The sequence below is a fragment of the Bison bison genome, unplaced genomic scaffold (assembly GCF_000754665.1).
Source record: "Bison bison bison isolate TAMUID 2011002044 unplaced genomic scaffold, Bison_UMD1.0 scf7180017864030, whole genome shotgun sequence".
Lineage (NCBI taxonomy): Eukaryota > Metazoa > Chordata > Mammalia > Artiodactyla > Bovidae > Bison > Bison bison.
This window is the reverse complement of record NW_011494602.1, coordinates 2,496,465-2,521,811: the sequence shown is the minus strand read 5'-3', so window position 1 is coordinate 2,521,811 and position 25,347 is coordinate 2,496,465. Positions and strand designations below refer to the sequence as shown.

Genomic DNA, 25,347 nt, shown 5'->3' with positions numbered 1-25,347 from the left:
CCCCGCTGGCCCGCGAGCCTGCTAGACTGCTCTACCCAAAGGGACACCATTCACGACTGGCCGTCCAAGCCGGGCTGGGGGAGCCCAGGGTCGCGTCTGGGACCCGCGCCAAAACCCGCCCCCTCGAGAGGAGGCGCGTCGGAGCGATGATATCTTTGGCTCCTGATCCTCGAGGCGACTAAGAGGTGAGCTCGGCACCTTCGTCCCTGTCACCTGGACTTTCTTTTGAAATTACATCATACCCTCCCTCCCTTCTAGATTGTTCTGAGACTTAAAATTGTAGGGGACAGTAAAGAGCACCCGAAATGTAAACCTTGGCTTATGGATGAGCTGAAACCCACAGATGTTTGATTTATTCATGGCCAGCCTGTGTGGAGAGACTTGGCTAAATTCTTTACAAAGCTGACCTCATTTCTGCTTCACACAGTCCGTGAAGTGTGCAGTATTCTTATCCCCATTTCACAGATGAAGAGACCAAGGCACAAACTAGGTAGGTGACTTGTCAAGGTTTATTCAACTCCTTTGTGTAGATAATGTTGCAGAGGAGGAGGAAACACAAGGTGGGGGCGGGGGAGCAACAGATCTGGTTTCCCATCGTACACCCTTTTCACTGTACCTCTCCTCTTTGTAACCAATCACTCTTGCCTCATAGGCTCCTTTGAGAAGTTCGTGAGCTCTGTGGATCTCTCCCTACAAGGGAAAAATTTACCTGGACACACACACCCTGTAGATTTCCATATGATTTCAGAATATCCAGACTCCAAACATGAACTTCAATTTGAGGAATTCCATTATTCCCACTTCCTTTTGAGATTGTCCACAGGGATGTTTAGATAGGGGTTTGCCAAGATGCTCCAGGGCCACACAGACGTACTGAGATGTGTGTGTATGTTGTGACCCTCCTGAGGATCAGAGATGCTATACAATCTACGAGCAACCCAGGACTAAGAGGGCAGGATTTCTGTTTCCCCCAAGGGGGTCAGTCTTATCAGTTGGTAGCAAAGAGCACTACACAAGGCCTTTGCTCTCTCCTCAGCATCTCCAAGGTTTCGCCAAGAGATGCAAGCCATAAAACTGACCTATGGGCTGCTTAAGTCATCCTTGTATCTTAATTGGACAAGGCCATATGCTGCTAGTTATTTGTAGGGGCATTGCACTCAGAGACAACCCTGAAGCATGTCTCTATCCTCACAAATGAGGTTGCATCAACTCAGTGTAAGCAATAAGCTTTAGAGGAGCATCTTATCCTATTCTGTATGTGATATATGTATGAGGTAAGAAAACCGTGCACCTAACCAGAAAAGGCTAATAATGCAACAAGCCATAAATGCCAGCGAAAATAAATGTCACCAAGCCAAGCAACAAAGGCCAAGAGGATGAGTTCTCAAGCAGCTTGGGACTTAATGGGAGCCTATTTATACACATGGTGCTAACAAACTGCCTCATCAATTCCTAGTCCATCACACATTATAAACAGATTAGAAGGGAACAGAGGGGCTACAGCAAGCAGAACATTAAAGCCACATGCCATGTGATAGCTGATGTTTTCCACAGCAAAAGAGGAAGCACAAAGTATAAACAGCAGGAAGAAGAGGAGGAAGAAAGGAAGGGTCCCAGCACAAATCTGACTGTGGTGGTCACTTATTGGAACACTTTCCTCCTTGCCCTCACCCAGTCGTGGACTGACTGCAGCTGCCAAAAACCTCATCATTCCCATGCACCAGACTCAGATCTCTGCCTGAATAAGGTTTCCCATCCCCTTGTGAAGTCTAATTCAGCATGTTCAAAGGCTAGCCGTCTATACTCCGTAACCAATCTGGATCCCATCCTGAGTACTCCATCTCAGAGGCAGGTTGCTCAAACCAGAAACTTAGGCATTTTCTTTGTTTCTTCCACTCAAGTTTTTAACCTTCAGTCATCATTTATTGAGCAAATATTTATTGGCTGCCTCATAGAAGTCAGGTTCTGCATGATAGAGAGACAATGATAATCAAAATATAAAGCTTCTATGCCATGAATACTGGCTACTAGTGGGAGAGACAAACAGCACATAAATGGAATATATCTCTATTTTCAGGTCTCTAGATGTTATATATAGAAATGTTTTACTTAATATTGTGAAGAAAATAAACCAAAAGGATGATGTAACATTGTGGCTGCAATTTGAGTGGTGAGAATGCCAGCCAACAGAAATTCTGAGCAAAGAACACTGTAGGCAGAGGGAACAAGAGGTTCCAGGGGCAGGACGTGAAGTGAAGTAGAAGTCCCTCAGTCATGTCTGACTCTTTGCAACCCCACAGACTGCAGCTCACCAGGCTTCCCTGTCCTTCACTACCTCCCAGAGTTTGTTTAAACTCATGTCCATTGAGTTGGTGATGCCATCTAATCATCTCATCCTCTGTCATCCCCTACTCCACCTGCCTTTTGTCTTTCCCAGCATTAGGGTCTTGTCCACTGAGTTGGCTCTTCACATCAGGTGGCCAGAGTATTGGAGCTTCAGCTTCAGCATCAGTTCTCTCAGTGAATATTCAGAGTTGATTTTCTTTAGGATTGACTGGTTTGATCTCCTTGCTGTCCAAGGGATTCTCAAGAGTCTTCTTCAATACTCTAGTTTGAAAGCATCAGTTCTTCAGTGCTCAGCCTTATTTATGGTCCAACTCTCATATCCATACATGACTACTGGAAAAACCATAGCTTTGACTGTATAGACCTTTGGTGGCAAAGTAATAATGTCTCTTCTTTATAATATGCTGTCTAGGTTGGTCATAGCTTTTCTTCCAAGGAGCAAGAGTTTTTTAATTTCATACCTAACAATTGCACTCATTTCACAGGCTTGGTAAAGTCATGTTCAGAGTCCTCTAAGCTAGGCTTCAACCACACGTGAACCAAGAAATTTCAGATGTACAAGCTGGATTTAGAAAAGGCAGAGGAACCAGAGATCAAATTGCCAACATCCAATGGATCGTAGATAAAGCAAGAGAATTGAAGAAAAACATCTACTTCTGCTTCGTTGACTACATTAAAGCCTTTGACTGTGTGGATCACAACTGGAAAATTCTGAAAGAGATGGAAATACCAGACCACCTTACCTCCTTCCTGCAAAACCTGTTTGCATGTCAAGAAGCAACAGTTAGAATGGGACATGGAATGACAGACTGGTTCAAAATGGGGAAAGGAGTACATATTGTCGCCCTGCTTATTTAACTTATATGCAAAGTATATCATATGAAATACTGGGCTGGATGAAGCACAAGCTGGAATCAAGATTGCAGGGAAAAATATCAATAAATTCAGATATGCAGATGACATCACCATTATGGCAGAAAGTGAAGAGGAACTAAAGAATCTCTTGATGAAGGTGAAAGAGGTGAGTGAAGAACCTGGCTTAAAACGCAACATTAAAAAAACTAAGATCATGGTATCTGGTCCCATCACTTCATGGCAAATAGATGGGGAAACAATGGAAACAGTGACGGATTTTATTTTCTTGAGTTCCAAAATCACTGCAGATGGTGACCGCAGCCGTGAAATTATGATGCTTGCTCCTCGGAAGAAAAGCTATGACACACCTACATGGTGTATTAAAAAGCAGAGACGTTACTTTGCCAACAAGGTCCGTCTAGTCAAAGCTATGGATTTTCCAGTAGTCATGTATGGATGTGAGAGTTGGACCGTGAAGAAAGCTGAGCACCAAAGAATTGATGCTTTTGAACTGTGGTGTTGGAGAAGACTCTTGCAAGTCCCTTGGACTGCAAGGAGATCCAACAAGTCCATCCTAATTGTTCTTGCCTGGAGAATCCCATGGACGGAGGAGCCTGGTGGGCTGCCATCTATGGGGTCGCACAGAGTCAGACACGATTGAAGTGACTCAGCAGCAGCAAAGGAGATCAGTCCTGAATATTCATTGGAAGGACTGATGCTGAAACTGAAGCTCCAGTACTTTAGCACCTGATGTGAAGAATCAACTCATTGGAAAAGATCCTGATGCTGGGAAAGATAGAAGACAGGTGGAGAAGGCGATGACAGAGGACGAGTTGGTTGGATGGCATCACCGACTCAATGGATATGAGTTTGACCAAGCTCTAGAAGATGGTGAAGGATTGGGAAGTCTGGCGTGCTACAGTCTGTGGGGTCACAAAGATTCGGACACAAGCAACAGAACAACAACAACGTGGTCTACTACTTGACCCAAAATAACGTGTTTTGGAATTGAATAAGCAATAAGAGATAAAATTATGCATTAGAAGGCTCATTGCAACTTAGTGGGATTATTTATGAAAATTTACAGTTGCGTCTCAATCATTTACCTGCCTCATTCCCACATAAGATAAAATAGGAATCATCCATCACATCTTTGGTATTTCCCAGAGCTCAAGAGATTCCTGTTTATAATGAGCAGCTCACATTTCTACACAATCTTTACAGCATTTTTAAAGTGCTGAAATCTGTGTGTTCTCTACACTGTGAGAGATGTGCTGATACAGAGCATTGTAGTGGGAAGCTTGGCAGTTTAGTTGACCTCACCTTCTTCATGGGTAAACAGTAAGGCTGTGTCAAGGAGGGATGATTAAATGAGATAATAAGAAAACTGCCTACCCTGTTTACTTTATGATGGAAGATTTGTTTTGAAATATTTTAACATTATGCTAGCTGAGTATTTTTGTGCTTACGTGTAATTTCTGCTTTCATGAAATTAGTTACAATAAATTATGGTAATAATGTTTCATAAGAAACAGCATCTCTTCTTAGGGAAGCCTTAGAATACTGTGTAGTCAAAATCAAGATGAAAAAAGTAACTCTGAGTTCTATGTTTTGCTTTGATTTTTGCTGCTGTAGTTTTTGGTTTGGCCCACAAAGGCATTTGCAAGAAGCTGGTCAAATATGGCTTTAGCAGATAAGAGACTTGAGAACCTGCAGATCTACAAAGTTCTTCAGTGTGTTCGGAACAAAGACAAGAAGCAGATAGAGAAGTTGACCAGGCTCGGATATCCTGAACTCATCAATTTCACAGACCCAGTCAATGGAAACAGTGCTCTGCACTTAGCCTCAGTTTCCAATGACATCGACATGGTCAGCTTTCTCCTGAGCCTTGGTGCTCACCCTGATGTGCAAGACAAAATGGGCTGTACTCCGACTATGAGGGCTGCAGAACTGGGCCACGAATTGTCCATGGAAATATTAGCCAAAGCAAAAGCCGATATGACTGTTGTTGATAATGAAGGAAAAGGTAAAAACTCTTAGCATTCTATCTAGTAAATGCAATTCGATTTGCATTTTTTCTTAACTTTAGAAGTCAATATAATGCATTGTTTGCTTTCAGACTTTAGAAGGGAGTTACTCATGGCATGTAGTATTGAGAGGCTAGATTTTCACTCTCATATCTTCCCATAATTTGAAAACAGTGTAGATGTTTCTTAGGAAAACCAGTTCTGAGAACTTTCTCATTGAGAAAAAATATTAGAATTAATCTTTTTGTTTTTAATGTGGAGAACTTTCAACATGACACACTGATATTTCCATAATCATAATCACTTATTGTAAAATATAAAATCCATTTAGAATTTGACATGTTAGAACCTCAAGTAATACTTGAGCTAGGGTTTTGCTCTCAAGAGCAGTCTATGTAGAAAGTAGTTGCATTTGAGAACTTGAGGAACTAAGGTGGATTCTGACATAAGCTCCAAACTTTCTATCAGTTGTTTTAAAACTATATTTGGAAATATGACTTAATCATAGAAATATGACATGTCTGTGATTATTCAGGCGAGCCAGCACTGTCTCACTCTTTCCCTCCCAAACCCCGTCTTAAGACCACGATCTGGAAGCTTCTTATCCAAACAATTCAAGGTTGTGCATCATCTTTCATGATGCAGCCTCATGAAAACTACTAAGAAAATTACCACCAGGCTTAACATAAACTGGTAGATTTAATCAGTTGTTCCAAAGAATTTCTTCAAGTACAAAGCCATTAACATCAGTCCCACATTAGAAAATGAATCCTATTTTATACCATTAATTAATGTTTTCTGACAGGAACAGAATCTGCTTTCATAACTCTCTGTGGACATGGTATTTGATAAGTGACTTGCTTATAACAAGAGAAGAGGACAAAGAAAAGGAACAACTATTCAATTATTCAATGCACTCATGAGTCAAATGTATTTTTTAATGTTTTCATTCTAAAAAAACCCAGAAGCCTTTCAAAGCCCTATACAACAGTGGTCCCCAATATTTTTGGCACGAGGGACTGGTTTTGTGGAAGACCATTTTTCTGTGGACTGGGGAGGTGGGGGAACGGAGCAAGTGATGCTGTCATAGTATAAAACAAATGGCAGTTCTATGGAGCATCTAGATAAATGTAAACTGGATAAACTCTACCATTAAAATAAAAATACATGAAATGAAGATTGAAAAATGAGAGTTACTCAAACAATTAAAAATAGAAAGATGGTCAGGGACATGTTGAAAATGCAAAATCAAAGACAGAGAAGTCATAACAGGCAAAAGTGAACCAAAACAACAATGACAACAACAAAACCTGGACTTGCTGCATTGGTGTTGTGTCAGTTCACTCTTGCCTGCTATGGCTTCTCTGTCTTTGATTTTCAACATATCCTTGACCATCTTTCTGTTTTTAACTGTTTGAGTAACTATTTCAGATGCGTGTTTATATGAAATATATTTCAGTTTTGATTTGCACATAAATTGTATTTTTATTTTAATGGTAGTTCAGTTCAGTTCAGTCGCTCAGTCATGTATGACTCTTTGCAAGCCCATGAATCGCAGCACGCCAGGCCTCCCTGTCCATCACCAACTCCCAGAGTTCACCCAAACTCACGTCCATCGAGTCGGTGATGCCATCCAGCCATCTCATCCTCTGTCATCTCCTTCTCCTCCTGCCCCCAATCCCTCCCAGCATCAGAGCCTTTTCCAATGAGTCAACTCTTCGCATGAGGTGGCCAAAGTACTGGAGTTTCAGCTTTAGCATCATTCCTTCCAAATGCTCTATAGAACTGTCATTTATTTTATTCTATAAAAGCATAATATATTTAATTTATATAAATACAGATAAATACATGCAAAAATAATTTTCTCTATGGTCCATATGATCTTTGTTTTGTTATATGTGTGTATATCTTCCTTCTCATATTTTCTAAAATTAATGGTCTGTTTCTAGTTCTTTTAATGGCTAACTTGACAGCTTTACATGTACATAAACCTCTGTTTATCAAATCAGCATGCTAAACAGTGTTCATTGATATTTTTCTATGAAAGATGAGATTGGTACAAGAATTCTTCCCGTCACCTCCTTTCCAGTATCTAATTTTAGTAAATTATAATCATTTTAGTTCTTTCAATGATTCTTTTCATACCTTTTGTCTGTTTTTAATAATATCTCAAAACTCCTGCAATAAAAGATAAAGAAAATTGAATGCTTAAACTCTCTTCTTTCCTCTCTTCCCTACAAGTTTTGTTAAATTTCCCTATTATTTCTTTTTTTTAAATTTTATTATTATTATTATTATTTTTACTTTACAATATTGTATTGGTTTTGCCATACATCAACATGCATCCGCCACAGCTGTACACGTGTTCCCATCCTGAACCCCCCTCCCACCTCCCTCATTGTGAACTACAATTTTATTTTCTGTATCTAGAATTCCCAAAGTGATTGAGCTTTGATTCAATGATTGAAGGGATTCAGCATCTATCATGGGTCTTTTAGTCACATATTCCTTTTTGATCTCCTGTTAGACTCATTTTTGTCATTGAGTAGTTTAGCTCACTCCTTTGGGCTTATATACTTTGATTTCTTGCATCTTTAAGTTTATATGTTCATCTCTTTTCTATATAAACAATTGCTTGACTGAGTGTTAAAAATTCCCTGTTTTCTTTCCCGAGTGACATTGTAAAACTCCTTTGCTTATTTTCTAGCACTGAATGTTGCTGTGCCAAAGTCTTGCAGCCAAACTTGACATTTTCTCTCTAGAGAGGGCTTGAATTTTTAACTGGCTGCTTACAGGACACTTTGTTTATCTAGTTTTGTCTAGGCACGTATTATGTATTGTTCCTAATCAGTTTTTCCTGAGATCCAGTATATTGCTGCTAGATCTAGGTTTTTGCTTCAAGAGGGTTTTCTTTTATTATATCTTTCCATTTTTCTGTCCCATTTAGTCTTTTATTGAACACCAATTACATACATGTTAAGTATTATTTGCCTTTCTAGACCATTTAAACTCTTGGATCTTTTTCAAGTTCTTTCAACGTTTTCCTCCGTGTCCCTGGCTATGGTTTTGGCAGTGTCTGCTCTCCTTTCTCCTGCTTCCATGTGACTTTCATTTCTTTAGTGGTTTTATTTTTCTCTACCATTTCTTTTATAAGATATACTTGCTCAAATTCACCTTTTCCTTCTATTTATCTTTTTGGTTTGGTCTACCTTTACATTTTTGTTTCAGAAAAAGTTATATTTAAATTTTTGTTATCAGTAATGGATCAGTCAATGATTTTCATGTGGTATAGTTGTTTGATAATATAATTTTTGCCTAGTGTTTGTCAGCTTCCTTTCCTTTTCTTTCAGTAACTTTTTTCATAGGTCGTATGCTGGTTTTTTGTTGGTTACTGTTCCTATTGGAAAGAAGTCTGTTTTTAGAGTGAAGTCATTACAAAGTCAGTTTGGAGTTTGTCTGCTGTTTACTTGGGTTTCTTAAGAAAACTCTGACCGGGGTTTATAAACAGTACTCCTGGTCTGTAGTACATTTTTGACATGGATTATGTTGAGGGTCTGTATGTCATGGATACCAGATACGAGGAGTTAGCATTTTTCTCTTTGCAGTGAACAAATTGCCATCTACATTTTCTTCTCACTGCAACTGCACAGGCAGCCTGCTCCCTGTAAACGTGGCTAGTGTACACAATTCATCATTCAGTACTACCTCCCTTACCACTCTGCAGTTTCAAAGGGGGTCCAGGGATCCACCAGTAACCCTCGGGCACACACACTCCTGCATATTCTAAGGAGGACGCTGGTATATAGATTGTAGGATGCCAAATATCCAAGGTCAACAGGGGCTCACATTCCAGCACTCAGATTCTTCTCAAACAAGATCCTGTCACATTTTGGTTATGACTGTTTTCTAGCTCTTATCAGAGGTTGGGGTTCCTTTTTGGTTTCTCTGTCTTGGTGTTTCAGTTGATTTCAGACAGAAAACCAAGGCATAAATGCCTTTGCTCTATCTCACCTTCAACTAGCTAATTATGAATTTTAAAATTATTCTTTGTTCCTTCCTATCTGCTTCAAATGTAGAGAGACTACTAGTTAACTGTTCTTTGGGGATTCTATTTTTCTGCAGGTATTTTGTTTTACTGCATTTTACCTACTAAGCGGCATTATCGGTGTGCACTGATTGCCTTGGAACATGGTGCGGATGTCAACAATTGTACCTGTGAAGGAAAGCCAATATTCCTTAGAGCTTGTGAAGAAGCACATGATGTTAAGGATGTGTGCCTGACGTTTTTGGAAAAAGGAGCCAATCCAAATGCTATCAACACAGTAAGACTATTTCTCTGATTATAAATATTCCTTTTTTTCAATTACAGAATCCTGTTATTGTATTTTTTCACTTGAATGTGGTAAAATTATCGTGTTAGCTTACAGACTTTCCATTTCTGTTCAAAATGCTTTAAAATCATAGACTTTCTTTATCTTTATATGGCATGGCCATGATTCTATGGCCTGTTTTCCTAATTATGTTTGAAAAATTGGTATTTATTATGTACAATATTAAAAGATCATTACAAGAAATAGAAAAGATATTCCTGATGCCTAATAAAAATTTATCATCTGAAGAAAATAGGTAGCTCTGCTGTTTCCCTTAATTATTTTGCTCCCTCTCCTCACTTGGCTAATTTTATTGAGTTTTCTTTTAATTGTCATTTCCCAACAATAAAAATAGATTGTCTTCTCATTAGAAAACACCTGTAGCCTAATTTTAGCATATGTTTTACCCTCTTTTCTCCCTTTTTGCTCTACTTTCTTGGCAAGAAACTGCACTTTTTAGCATGATGTTCTCATAGGAAAATCTGGTGTGACCTTGACTCTGATTGTAGAATTCCACATTTTATACATTGACCCATTTTACTGACTTCATGTTTCCTGTTTGTTACATGAAACCAATAAAACTGTACAAAACTGAAAATGTCAGTGTGACTCTAAGGCCAAATGGATTTAGACCATGTCTATACTGAATGTGTCATGTAGTATAACAGGGATAAACAGCATCTGGTCTGTTTCGTGTCCAGTCCACAGGTCGCACGGCTTTAATGGAAGCATCAAGAGAGGGAGTGACAGAACTAGTTCGAGGGATATTGGAAAGAGGAGGGGACGTGAATGCATTTGACAATGACAGACATCATGCTGCACACTTTGCCGCCAAAGGAGGCTTTTTTGATGTAATAATCTACTATATTCTTTAAAATTTGTTGCTAAAAATATTCTCCTTTTCCTCAGTATCTTAAAATATAGTGTAAGTTACACTGATAAGATTTTTTTCTGCATTTTGATTTTCCAAAATAATTCCAGAATTGTATTTCATACCAGATATTATCCTTCAAGGCTTATTTTAGCTCTTTATTCAGTTTGATCTGTTTGCTAATTTACTCTTAATATTACTAATAATGTTTTTCTATATTCTTAACTGGGCTTCCCTAGTGGCTCAGACCCTAAAGAATCTGCCTGCAATGTGGGAGACCTGGGTTTGAGCCCTGGGTCAGGAAGATCCCCTGTAGAAGGAAATGGCAACCTATTCTAATATTCTTGCCTAGAGAATTCCATGGACAGAGGAGCCTGGCAGGCTACAGCCCATGGGGTTGCAAAGAGTCAGACACAACTGAGGGACTAACACTTTCACTTTTTCTTTCAGTTATAACAACTGAAAAGTTTTGCCACATACTACTACTCTGTTTTATGACTCCATTACATATGAGAATTTTTACAATACAGTATGATCTAATTTGGGGGAGAACAAGGCCTAATCTCATCTCTTTGATGTTTAAGTACATCTAATGACTCACCTAAGTTTTAAACTGTTAAGTATTCTGATTATCTGGATATATCAACAAAAGATATCTCATACATATAGTGATACTGCAGAAACAAACTAGAAGTCAATGCTATCCTATTTTTAAAAATTCTGAATTATATCTAAAATTTCTTTTCTGAGTTCTAACATTATCTTTACTTTTGTCACTGGGTCTCTTACCTGCAATAAAAGTATAAATGACAGTAGAAATCACATCTGTCTGGTAAAGAATTTGCTCCCCTGATTTGCCACAGTCTGCGTGTTCTTGCCTGGAGAATCCCAGGGACGGGGGAGCCTGGTGGGCTGCCGTCTATGGGGTCGCGCAGAGTCGGACACGACTGAAGCGACTTAGCAGCAGCAGCAGCAGCAGCAGCAGATGCATTCTAAAGTTGCCTAAATTTACCAAAATGGTAGTGCCCTGCTGAGTATAGAGTTTTCTATACTCCAGATAGATGGTCCCCAACCTTTTGGGCACCAGGGACCGCTTTCATGGAAGACAGATTTTCCACGGACTTGTGGGAGGAGCGGGGGGTGGCTGTGGTTTCAAGGTAATTCAAGCATTTTACATTTATTGTGCACTTTATTTCTATTATTGTTACATCAACTCCACCTCAGATCATCAGGCATTAGATCCTGCAGGCTGAGGATCCCTGCTCCAGAACTTCTGACAGTGATGGAAATGTTCTGCATCTGGCTGTACGATATGGTACAATTACAGTACCATATGCGGTTTTTGAGTCCTTAAACTATGGCTAGTGAAGTAAGGAACTGAATTTTTAAAATTTGTTTTCTATTTAATTCCTTTCAATTTAATTCAAACTGACACTCTGGATAGCAGGTCTAGGCCTGAGTTTTCAGCTGGTAAACGTACATTCTTATTCCTCTACAGTATCCACTATTTATTTTGCAGATATTGAAGCTTCTTTTTGCATACAACGGAGACATGGGGTTGATTGCAATGAATGGCAACACACCACTTCATTATGCTGCCATGGGTGGTTTCGCAGATTGCTGTAAATATATAGCTCAGCGAGGTAAATGGTCTACCAATTTCATGTCTAAAGAACTTATGATTTTCCCACATTGTAGACAAGCAGAGAATTTCAGCATGTCAACATCAGTTGCTTATCTCACATATATATGTAGAAAGAAAATTAATTTTTTTTCTTATTTACCTTCTGTTAAAACATAAATCTGACCTAGAAAGTAATACAAATCCATTTCTCAAGTATTTTTAGATTATTATTAAAAATCTAAAGAGAATTATTTATGAGTCAACCAATTACTAAGATGCTTATTTTTTAAAATGTAAATATCAATCTAAAATGGAAAAGCAAATGTCAGCCCACTCCAGTATTCTTGCCTGGAGAATAATCCTGTGGACAGAGTTGCCTGGTGGGCTACTGTCAATGGGGTCGCACAGAGTCGGACATGACTGAAGCGACTTAGCATGCATGTATGCATTGGAGAAGGAAATGGCAACCCACTCCAGTGTTCTTGCCTGGAGAATCCCAGGGACAGAGGAGCCTGGTGGGCTGCTGTCTGTGGGGTCAGACAGAGTCGGACATGACTGAAGCGACTTAGCAGCAGCAGCAGCATCAATCTAAAAAAGGACAAACACTAGAAACCATGTCTTTAGTCCAAATTCTTAATTATTTTATTTTTGAAAATATACTATCACATCAAGTGCAAAGATAACATTTTGGGTAATTTTAAATTATGGGGGAAATATTTGTGGGAGAAGCATTAAATAAAATTTAAAAAGCATTAAATAAAATTAAAACTTTAATGGAACATTTGAAATATAATATTTCAAAGTAATATTTTGAATAAATATTTGAATAAATAAAGTAATATTTATTACTTTAGATTTTTCTGTATATTTTAAATAACTGTTAATTTGAGAATATAAACTATGTTGTGTGTGCTCAGTTGCTCAGTCACGTCTGACTCTGAGACGCTATGGACTGTAGCCTGGCAGGCTCCTCTGTCCATGTGATACTGGAATAGATTGCCATTTCCTCTTTCAGGGGATCTCCCCAACTCAGGGATTGAACTCGGGTCTCCTGTGCCTCCTGCATTGCAGGCAGATTCTTTACCACTGAGCCACTGGGGCTTCCTTTATATTGCTGCTGCTAAGTCACTTCAGTCGTGTCCGACTCTGTGACGGCAGCCACCAGGCTCCCCCGTCCCTGGGATTTTCCAGGCAAGAACATTGGAGTGGGTTGCCATTTCCTTCTCCAATGCATGAAAGTGAAAAGTGAAAGTGAAGTCGCTCAGTTGTGTCGACTCTTAGTGACCCCATGGACTGCAACCTACCAGGCTCCTCCATCCATGGGATTTTCCAGGCCAAGTACTGGAGTGGGGTGCCATTGCCTTCTCCGTTCCTTTATATTATGCATAGCTTAATGTATTCCTTAAAAAGGGCTTCTCGTGTGGTTCAGTGGTAAAGAACCCACCTGCCAAGCAGGAGACACAGGTTCAATACCTGCACTGGGCAGATCCCCTGGAGAAGGAAATGGCAATCCACTCCAGCATTCTTGCTGGGAAAATACCTTGATGGCGGGCCACAGTCCATGGGGTAACAAAAGAGTCAGACATGACGCAACTAAACAGCAACAATTCCTTAAAATAGTAATATTTTTAAAAATTTTAAATAGCAATATTAGCCAATTAAGTTTAAATATTTTTATTAATTTTGTGTTAATTACATGCCTTAAGGAAATCAGTCTTGAATATTCATTGGAAGGACTGATGTTGAAGCTGAAACTCCAATACTTTGGTCACCTGATTAAAAGAACTGACTCATTTGAAAAGACCCTGATGCTGGAAAAGATTGAAGGCAGGAGGAGAAGGGTGTTGACAGAGAATGAGATGGTTGGAAGGCATCACCAACTCAATGGACATGAGTTTGAGTAACCTCCGGGAGTTGTTGATGGACAGGGAGGCCTGGCACGCTGCAGTCCATGGGGTCACAAGAGTTGGACACGACTGAGCGACTGAACTGAACTGAACTGAATTAAACGGACATTCAAAGTTATTAACTCTTTGTTAGAGAGGGAACTGCATGCTGCTGAATGTTATGGTAGTGAGTTATTTTTTTCCAGTTTATGAGAAATAGAAACTTAAAGTTCAGCAGCTCTATAATAGAGCAGAAAAAGTACTTTCATTTTCCTGTCTTCTAAGCAGGCATAGAAATTCTGAAGTCACTAACATTATAAATAAGACTAACATGCCTGCATAACTAATGGTGTAGTAACTGATTCACTTTGATATTTTTTTTTACCTTATAACAAAGTTCACATTCTTTCCCCATCCCCCTAAAATAAAGAGATAATGGAAAATGTACCACATGCAATTTTTGCCCTCATCAACTGTCTCTGAAGAGACAGTTTTCAAATCTTGTTTCCAAATCTCTCACCCCCAGCAGATTATTCTGACACTTCATTTTTCACATTGTGTATTTCTGAAAACTAGAGATCTGCCCAGATTGAGACAAGCTTCTTCAACTTTAACATGCTGCCTCTTTTCTTATTGGGACAAACATCCCTCAATATATGCTGCTGCTGCTAAGTCACCTCAGTCGTGTCCGACTCTGTACGACCCCATAGACGGCAGCCCACCAGGCTCCCCCGTCCCTGGGATTCTCCAGGCAAGAACACTGGAATGGGTTGCCATTTCCTTCTCCAGTGCATGAAAGTGAAAAGTGAAAGTGAAGTCGCTCAGTCGTATCCGACTCTTAGCGACCCATGGACTGCAGCCCACCAGGCTCCTCTGTCCATGGGATTCTCCAGGCAAGAGTACTGGAGTGGGGTGCCATTGCCTTCTCCATCCCTCAATATATAGTCTACCATTTATGCCTCCTGGGATAAAGTCAGAGAAAGCAAATTGAGACGTACAGGGCCAAAGCTTGCCAAAGGCCTTGCCTGGTGATGCAGAAAAGACTGATCCTCCTGGCAGACTCATAAGAGTAGACTGTTTCTGAAACAAATGTCTGAAAATGTTTTGAGTTCCCTAGCATCTTTGGAAGTACAACTGCTTCACCAGGGCTGTATGGGTGGCCTAGTTGCACAGGGGAGTGCTATCAGTTATACTTCCACCTTAAGAATCTTGATCTAAGGCAGTCAGAGCACCTGGAAACCGTTAGCCACGAAATGCTCATTTCTGAGTAAACTCCCTGGGTGTAGCCTCTTCTATCCTTAAATATGAAGGCTGGATTCTTCTCCCACTACTTCCTACTACTACTTCCTCAATACTCTCCACTTTTGTTCCTGATCTTGTCCCTGGAGTAATTTACACCTCCCTGTAGGCAGTGTGAGGCCATGTCCAGGGGAGTGGTGGGGAGTTTAGATTAGCTCTCTTGAAGCCCCCGTGGAGGGATCTCCTCATGGGGCTTTTGACAGCAGTCAGCCGAAAGTCACGTATCTCAGCGACAGAGGAGTGTAAATCACAGAGGGCATGAATGGATCTGTATTTATTAACGATAAAAGAGAAGACAAAATCAAAAGTATGGGAAAATGCCTTCATATCTTTAAGCTGGGATGTGGGAGTCTTTATTCCACACAGAATTGCTAACTGGGAGGAAACTAGGAGCAGAAGGTGGCAAGATAAAGCAGCGTTAAAACCCTTTGATCCTTGGTGCTGGGGTGAGTACACGAGTGAACTGGGAGATGGCAGATAAACCCCCAGACATCCCGAGCAAGTGAAAAAGCTAAGTAAAAGTAGCTTACTCAAGATGACTATGGAATTACACTATTGAGTTTTTATACTGTGGAGACAAGGCTCAGGTCCTTTTCCCAATAAGTCACACTATTCTTCAAACTGTCCAATATAAAAATTATAGAATTTTTTTTGTCCCAAGTAATCTTTTTGAGTTTTCCTATCACTAGTAAATATACCAGCCTTCATGTGAAATTTTAATTTTTGACAATGCCAGAAGTATTAATGCTGAAATCATTTTTCTTTTTGATAAGGAATAAAATTATAAAGTGTTAGAGGGGGATGTTATATTTTCACATGCAGCTGCCTTTACATTTTGGATGCTAGAGATACTGATTGCTAGACAATCTTTTTTGATTATGTGATATTGGCAAGGCAACAAAAGAGCCTCATAGATTCAAAGCACTAGAACGAATATCTTCATAGTCTGACTTATAATGGGTTTTTAGTGTCTCAAGACACTTATTACAGACAACACAGCCTTCTTTATACCACTAAGTAGACTTCCTGATGCATTCAGAAAAGCTTATTTATTTGGAGAATGCTTACATATAATGTTGGTCTCACCATTTTAAGTCAGAGACTAAAAAAGGAAAATGAATTTTAATGCCTAATTGCACAACTCTTATACTGAAATTCTTTCAGATTTGATGAGCAGATTACTTTTACAGGCTGTTCATATGACCTTACTGCAAAACAGCAGGTCAATATAAATTACATGAATTTCATGGAAAATACAGATAAAACATAGTTTAAGATTTTACACAGATGGACAGTCATAATCGTTCAAAAGAAACAAGAGTCAGTTAGCATCTTAGATGCCTGAAGTCCTGCTTAAGCTGTTTGAATCCAGGTTCTTTCCAAATTTAAATACCATCTTTACTCTTTCCCACTTGGCATGAAGCCTCTTCAGCAAGTATTCTAATATGATATTTGTTTCAAATATCTACAGGGATTGATTTCTTAATCCATTGGGGATGGATACTATTCACTGGAAAAATATCTTCCTCAAAATTCACCAAACTGAAGCTCACAGAAAGAAAAAATTTATAGCTTAAGGTTTTGTGTTCACAATGTTGTTCAGTCAGTCACTCAGTCGTGTCTGACTCTATATGACCCACAGAGTGCAGCACGCCAGGCTTCCCTGTCCTTCACCATCTCCCAGAGCTTACTCAAACTCATGTTCCTTGATTTGGTGATGCCATCCAACCATCTCATCCTCTTTCATCCCCTTCTTCTCCTGCCTTCAATCTTCCCCAGCATCAAGGTCTTTTCCAATGAGTCGGCTCTTTGCATCAGGTGGTCAAAGTATTGAGGCTTCAGCTTCATCAGTCCTTCTAATGAATATTCAAGGTTGGTTTTATTTAGGATTGACTGGTTTTATCTCCTTGTGGTCCAAGGGACTCTCAAGAGTCTTCTCCAACACCACAGTTCAAAAGCAGCAATTCTTCAGTGCTCAGCATTCTTTATGGTCCAACTCTCACATCCATACATAACTACTGGAAAAACCATAGCTTTGACTAGACAGACTTTTCCAGCAAAGTAATGTTTCTGCTTTTTAATATGCTGTCTAGATTTGTCATAGCTTTTCTTCCAAGGAGCAAGCATCTTTTAATTTCATGGCTGCAATCACCTTCTGCAGTGATTTTGGAGCCCAAGAAAATAAAGTCTGTCACTGTTTCCATTGTTTCCCAATCTATTTGCCATGAAGTTATGGGACTGGATGCCATGATCTTAGTTTTTTGAATGTTGAGTTTTAAGCTAGCTTTTTCACTCTCCTCTTTCACCTTCATCAAGAGGCTCTTTAGATCCTCTTTGCTTTCTGCCATAAGGGTGGTATCATCTGCATATCTGAGGTTATTGCTATTTCTCCCTGTAATCTTAATTCCAGCTTGTGCTTCATCTAACCTGACATTTTGCATGATGTACTCTGCATATAAGTTAATAATAATTATTTATTAAATTTTTTAAAAGTTTTAAGTTTATATATGAGTTGAGTGTGTGTATGCTCAGTCCTGTCCAACTCTTGTGACCCCACAGACTACAGCCCACCAGGCTCCTCTGTCCATGGAATTTTCCAGGCAAGGACACTGGAATGGGTTGCCATTTCCTTCTACAGGAGATCTTCCAGACCCAAGGATCCAGCCCAAGTCCCTCGCATCTCCTGCACTGGCAGGCAGATTCTTTACCACTGAGCCACAGGGAATCACTTTTATATTAGAGTACAGCCTATTAACAATGTTATCATAGTTTCAGATGTACTGCAAAGGGACTCAGCCATACATATAAATGTATTATCTATTTTCCCCCAAACTCCCCTCCAGCCAGGTTGCCACATAACCTTGAGCAGAGTAATCATAGATTAATTCTGTAATTATAATAACTGCTCACCTCTATATACAAATAATTTGGGGACCGACTTTTGACTATTTGCTGGAAATTTAAACAACAACAACAACAGATGCATGTCATTTGTGAACTCAGGCAGATGCCCCAGCACCATTCATAATCATTATGTTTCCTGTTTTAGGATGTGACCTAAAATGGAAGAATCTGGAGCATAAAACGCCCAGGAACTTGGCTAAGGAAGGCGGCTTCAAAGCAGCCAGCAAAGAAATACGGCGGGCGGAGCAAATCGCTAATAAACTGGCCAGGCCAGGGGTCAAAAATCCGAATCCGCACTTGTTCCTGAGACTTCACGATTGGTCAATAGAACATGAGACTTTCCTTCGGGAAGCCTTCTCGTTTGTGGACAGGGGCGATGGGACAGTCACCAAGGAGGACTTTGTGCTGACCCTGGAGGAGAGGCAAGATTTTGTGAACTCAGAGCAGCTGGCTGCTATAGCGCAACTTCACGAAAAAGTCCGGGGTGGAGGGGTCAATATTAACGAGTTCTTTAAAGGGACCAGATATTTAAGTAAGTCTTATGTCTTAGGATCCTATGGGCCTAAGAAAAAGAAAAAAGGGATGGCCAAAAGAGCCAGAGTGGGCAAGTTTGTTTTACCCCTCCCCATCTGTATCATCCCCGACCACGTGTTTCCACGCCGCAGTGATGGTGGGCCGCCCTATTACATGATCGAAACCTACAAGAATGTAACTGATTGCAACCGCTTTAACAGAGATCACCCCCCAGAACATCCCATTCAGGATGACTCTGCTTGGTATATTGATGATCCAGGGAAGGTCTTTTCAAACATTAATTTTATCACCAAGGCGGGAGACCTGGCTTCTCTGAAAAAGGCTTTTGAATCAGGAATACCTGTGGATATGAAGGATAATTACTACAAGACACCGCTAATGACTGCATGTGCCACTGGAAACATTGATGCAGTCAAGTTTCTTCTTGAAAAAGGGTATGTCTTTTGCTTGAGTGCGATTTAGATTTTTGGGAGCCTTCACATTTCAAGAAAGTGAAAGGAAGACTAAGAAACATTTAACTCTAGAATTTAAATAGTGGCAAGAAAGGGCTTCATTCCTGAAGTCTAGACCACAAATAGACTTTATACTGCGAACCAGGCTAATGGGAACATTAAGAGCATGTACAACAATGCCAAAGTGAAAGCTGAGCAGTTTTCACTCTAGGGGTGGAAGAAGCCTTATGATCGGGTATCCCTGGCCTCCCAAAACAATTTTAATTTGGTCTCAGAGCTTTACCTAGATGATGTGGAGTGCCTTTTATTTTATTTTAAATTAAAAATATTTACTGTGGTCAAAAATAGCATGTGATCTACCCTCTTAACAAATTTTAAGTGTACGGTGCAATATTGTCAACTATGATCACAATATTGTAGAGCAGATCTTTAGAATGTATTCATTTTACATGGAGTCATTTTTAAATCTGCTTTTTTGTTGTTGTTGTTTTGTTTTTGAGGGCATCCCAACAAATCAAATAATTTGATGGTGGCCATAAGACTAAGTGGGCTTCCCAGGTGGCGCTAGTGGAAAAGACCCGCCTGTCAGTACAGGAGACATAAGAGACTCAGTTGAATCCCTGGGTTGGGAAGATCCCCTGGAGGAGGGCATGGCAACTCACTCCAGTACTCTTGCCTGGAGAATCCCATGGACAGAGGAGCCTGGCAGGCAATGTCCATAGGGTTGCAAAGAGTCAGACATGACTGCAGCGACTTAGCATGTACATAACGACTAAATGACTAGGCATGTTTCATTCCCTTTTCCTTGGTTCATTTGTAAATATCTTTAAGATAACAAAGCATGACATTTTATTTAACTTTTTAATCAGAAGCAATTTCTCTGGTTTAAGTCCTTCTTTTTTACCATTCCTGAATAACCTGGTGTAACTTTCTAAACCTTTTTGTGCCTCAGTTTTCTCACTTTAATAATGGGGCTATAATGGAACTCAGCTCACAGAATTTCTTGAAGATTAAATGAGTTAAATATGTAAAGCACTTAGTAGCCCAGTAGTTGCAGACTTGACAAAAAGATATTGTTATTATTACTATAATGTTTAATGTCAAAGAAAGATTTAAATGTGTTTATTATCAAGTGGTAACATAAAGCAACTAATGATAATTTGAAGTTTTGGGCAGTGAATTTTAAATGGGACTAAAATTTTATTTTCTTTTTATAGTTTCTGAATGATAAATTGCTTTTAATGAAATTGAAAGAATTAATTTTCTTTTTTTTGCTTTTTATTTTTTCATTTAATCTTTATTTTGTATTGGAACAGTTGATTTACGATGTTGTGCTAGTTTCAGATGTACAGAAAAGAAATTCAGTTATATACACACATGTATCATTCTTTTTCATATTCTTTTTCCATATAGATTATTACAGAATATTGAGTGGTGTTCCCTATGCTAAACAGTAGGTCCTTACTGATTATCTATTTTATATATAGTAATATATATATATTAATCCCAAACTTCCAATTTATCCATTCTCCTTTGGCAACCAGAAGTTTGTTTTTGAAGTCTATGAGTCTATGAGGAGTACATCAAGGCTGTATATTGCCACCCTACTTATTTAACTTATATGCAGAGTACATCATGAGAAACGCTGGACTGGGAGAAGCACAAGCTGGAATCAAGATTGCCGGGAGAAATATCAATCACCTCAGATATGCAGATGACACCACCCTTATGGCAGAAAGTGAAGAAGAACTAAAGGGCCTCTTGATGAAAGTGAAAGAGGAGAGTGAAAAAGTTGGCTTAAAGCCCAACATTCAGAAAACAAAGATCATGGCATCTGGTCCCATCACTTCATGGGAAATAGATGGGGTAACAGTGGAAACAGTGGCTGACTTTATTTTTCTAGGCTCCAAAATCACTGCAGATGGTGATTGCAGCCATGAAATTAAAAGATGCTTACTACTTGGAAGGAAAGTTATGACCAACCCAGACAGCATATTAAAAAGCAGAGACATTACTTTGCCAATAAAAGTCTGTCTAGTCAAGGCTATGGTTTTTCCAGCAGTCATATATGGATGTGAGAGTTGGACTATAAAGAAAGCTGAGCACCGAAGAATTGATGCTTTTGAACTATGGTATTGGAGAAGACTCTTGAGAGTTCATTGGACTGCAAGAAGATCCAACCAGTCCATCCTAAAGGAGATCACTCCTGGGTGTTCTTTGGAAGGACTGATGTTGAAGCTGAAACTCCAATACTTTGGCCACATGATGCGAAGAGCTGACTCATTGGAAAAGACCCTGATGCTGGGAAAGACTGAGGGCAGGAGGAGAAGGGGACGACAGAGGATGAGATGGTTGGATGGCATCACCGACTCGATGGACATGGATTTGGGTGGACTCTGGGAGTTGATGATTGACAGGGAGGCCTGGAGTGCTGCAGTTCATGGGGTCACAAAGAGTTAGACACAACTGAGCGACTGAAATGAACTGATGAGTCTGTTTATGTTTTGTAAATAAGTTCATTTGTACCATTTTTGATACAAAATTTTTGATAGATTTTATTGCTTAGAATTTTAACAATGATGGTGTATTTATAAATTCATAACATACAGAGGAAGTAGATACAAAATGAAATAATGTAGCTTTTCTATTTCCTGTCAACTTTGATCTTCACTGGATCCAGTTTTATAGTTTTCCCCAATATTAACATCTAACAAAAATTGTAGCCCCTAGGATCCAAGCAGCTTCTAAACTAAACAAAATGTATATATACACAAAGAAAGTTGACTATCAGATGCAGAACACAGTTCAAGAAAAATTATGGCACAGAGTTTAGCTTGACCCAAATCTTTCTTGGTTTACAGTTGAACAACTTAATAAAGCTATGAAATCTTAGAATTTTTAGCCTCCAGTGCTTGAATCAACCCGTATTTTTAGCTTCTGTATCTATCTCATTTTACAGGGCTAATGTTAATGCAACAGATAATTTTCTGTGGACTCCACTTCATTTTGCATGCCATGCTGGCCAACAGGATATTGTTGAGCTTCTTGTTAAATCTGGAGCCGTGGTAGATGCCCTCTCAATCAACAACTCAACTCCCTTAAGTAGAGCCATTGAGAGCTGCAGACTGGATACTGTAAAATACCTACTTGACATCGGTGCTAAATTCCAGTTGGAGAATAGGAAAGGTATGAGTTTCATTATAGGTGATTAGGGCTAGAAAAGGAGGATTTATGTTAGATTCCCAAGCCTTCTAAATCTTTTCTTGCAGGACCACGTTTTCCCTTAAGTTACTGTTGCAAAAACTAACCTGAGTTAAATGTTATGGAACTTTATCTTATACTTAGTGCTTCTCAAATCACTAGTGTTAAAGAATCAGTTCTCTATGTTGGTAATTCATTGTAGACTGAGACTTTTGTAAAACACAGTGAAAAATGATTTACTAGAAAAATGAAGAGGAAAAAGAACCCTATGAAATACAAACCCAAACTTTTTAAAATCTTTGGATTCAAATGACAAAAATTCTATAAAATTGCTATAAAAATTTCTAAACATTTACTCTTTAATTCCTATACTTACTTCACTGTGAGCCCATACCATTAATATGTAGACTGACACCAGTATGCAAATCACATTTTGAGTCATCACAGTGTTTTAGCTGTCAATTTCTAATAATTGGCATAGTTTGAAGCCCCTGTAGACTTTAGATTCCTTCTACAGCTAAACAGTAATTCCTGAAATAAGACTCCTTCTAGGAAGTAAATGGGAAGCCTACTTTATGTCATAAATTTTCTTCATGAAAAAGTGGAGGTGTTTTGAGAGTGGGACTCATTGCTTCTTTTTGATCTGAAGGAGCTTTAATAACTTTGGCTGCTTCAGGCTGCCTCTGAGTCACAGGTAGTATTGTTAGGCCTGCCTGCGGATGTAACAGGGGTCATAATATCCAGCCATCTGCATAGAGTACTTGTGACTTCCAGCTTCCCCAGACTTTTTGAATATACCTCCTTCCGCAACAGGAAGGAGGAAAGCATAAAATTGTCACACATGAAGGAATGTGCACACTGTGGGAAGAGAACTAGCACTCAGATATTCAAAATGTAATCTACCATTCTTTCCTATCAAACATGCTCAAAATAATTAACAAGAAGAAATGGTCTTGCTGGTAAATGACACTTTAAATGATAAAATTTTTGAGCTGGGACCACTTTAGAGAATATCTGAACCAATCTGTGACTTTTATACGTATCACTGGCTTCAGTAATCACCCTTAGTACCACATACTTCGAGCTGATATTTTGCTACATTGTTTATTATTAATCTGTTTAATGAAACTCTAAATTTATGTTTTAAACAGGGCATAGTGCCATGGATGTTGCAAAAGCTTATGCTGACAGTAGAATAATTGGTTTGATTAAAGAAAAGCTGGATAACTTGCCCAAACCAGCAGAAAATCAAAAACCAAAAGGCAAGCCACAACCCAAAGCAAAGACTGAAGGCCCTGAGATTAAGAAGGAAGAGGTATGAAAAGCAACTGACCCCTCATGAGTACCTGGTGCGGCTGCAGCACCATTTACTTATTGTTACAGTTCATGGGCAAATAATATGTAGTACATGTTTTCAGTACCAATAGTTCTAAAGAAATACCTAGCAAGAAATTTACTATTACTGAAAAGTCTAAAAAGTTGTCATGGCAAACAGAATCCACACAAAAAACAAGTTGGTTGAACCAAATACTGTTAGAATGTTGAAAAAAGAACTTATATTAGAAGTGTATACACTTAGACCTGAATTATACAGATTTGATGAGATGTCCCAAAAGGGAAGTGTAGGGTAACATTTATGAGAAAAGAAGTAAAGCATGATTTTCATTCATTTTGATTTTATAATCTTTCACTACCTACCTTACCACCCAACTCCCAAGGAATTTTTTTTTTAATTATGAACTCTAGGATATGTAAATTGGATAATCCTGAAAAATGACTCTAGAAAGCTTTAAAGATGCCAAATTGTTCCAGGTAATCTGGAGTGGTTTGGGTCCCTCTAAATTATCAGCAGAAGATTGTTGTTTATGGGGGTTTCCCAGACATCAAGAATTTGTCCTTAGCAGGAAGCTCTAAGTACATTTCTAGGCCGGAAGCTTCTTTTAGGGAAACAGATGGATCCCCCAAGATCTTTGGCTGACACAGGATAGGGTATGAAGTTCAGGAAGGAAAAGTTTTAACATTATCAAAAGGCAGAGGAACCAGAGATCAAATTGCCCACATCTGCTGGATCATGGAAAAAGCAAGAGAGTTCCAGAAAAACATCTATTTCTGCTTTATTGACTATGCCAAAGCCTTTGACTGTGTGGATCACAATAAACTGTGGAAAATTCTGAAAGAGATGGGAATACCAGACCTGACCTGCCTCTTGAGAAATCTGTATGCAGGTCAGGAAGCAACAGTTACAACTGGACATGGACCAACAGACTGGTTCCAAATAGGAAAAGGAGTACGTCAAGGATGTATATTGTCACTCTGCTTATTTAACTTATATGCAGAGTACATCATGAAAAATGCTGGACTGGAAGAAGCACAAGCTGAAATCAAGATTGCCGGGAGAAATATCAATAACCTCAGATATGCAGATGACACCACCCTTATGGCAGAAAGTGAAGAGGAACTAAAAAGCCTCTTGATGAAAGTGAAAGAGGAGAGTGAAAAAGTTGGTTTACAGCTCAACATTCAGAAAACGAAGATTAGGGCATGTGGTCCCATCACTTCATGGGAAATAGATGGGGAAACAGTGGAAACAGTGTCAGACTTTATTTTTGGGGGCTCCAAAATCACTGCAGATTGTGACTGCAACCATGAAATTAAAAGACGCTTACTCCTTGGAAGGAAAGTTATGACCAACTTAGATAGCATATTCAAAAGCAGAGACATTACTTTGTCAACAAAGGTTCGTCTAGTCAAGGCTATGGTTTTTCCTGTGGTCATGTATGGATGTGAGAGTTGGACTGTGAAGAAGGCTGAGCGCCGAAGAATTGATGCTTTTGAACAGTGGTCTTGGAGAAGACTCTTGCGAGTCCCTTGGACTGCAAGGAGATCCAACCAGTCCATTCTGAAGGAGATCGGCCCTGGGATTTCTTTGGAAGGAATGATGCTAAAGCTGAAACTCCAGTACTTTGGCCACCTAATGC

General features: G+C 39.3%; 1 protein-coding gene across 1 annotated transcript in view; it reads left to right on the top strand.

Moving 5' to 3' along the window:
- The first annotated feature begins 19 nt into the window (after nucleotides 1–19).
- ANKEF1 (ankyrin repeat and EF-hand domain containing 1) overlaps nucleotides 20–25,347 on the top strand; it is a 27,596-nt gene continuing 2,268 nt past the window's right edge. The window contains exons 1-8 of the mRNA XM_010834220.1: nucleotides 20–185; nucleotides 4,837–5,227; nucleotides 9,351–9,550; nucleotides 10,300–10,449; nucleotides 11,989–12,112; nucleotides 18,328–19,150; nucleotides 22,128–22,354; nucleotides 23,521–23,684. Coding sequence (XP_010832522.1) covers nucleotides 4,882–5,227; nucleotides 9,351–9,550; nucleotides 10,300–10,449; nucleotides 11,989–12,112; nucleotides 18,328–19,150; nucleotides 22,128–22,354; nucleotides 23,521–23,684 — 2,034 coding nt within the window. The 5' untranslated portion in view covers nucleotides 20–185; nucleotides 4,837–4,881. The remainder of the gene's footprint in view (nucleotides 186–4,836; nucleotides 5,228–9,350; nucleotides 9,551–10,299; nucleotides 10,450–11,988; nucleotides 12,113–18,327; nucleotides 19,151–22,127; nucleotides 22,355–23,520; nucleotides 23,685–25,347) is intronic.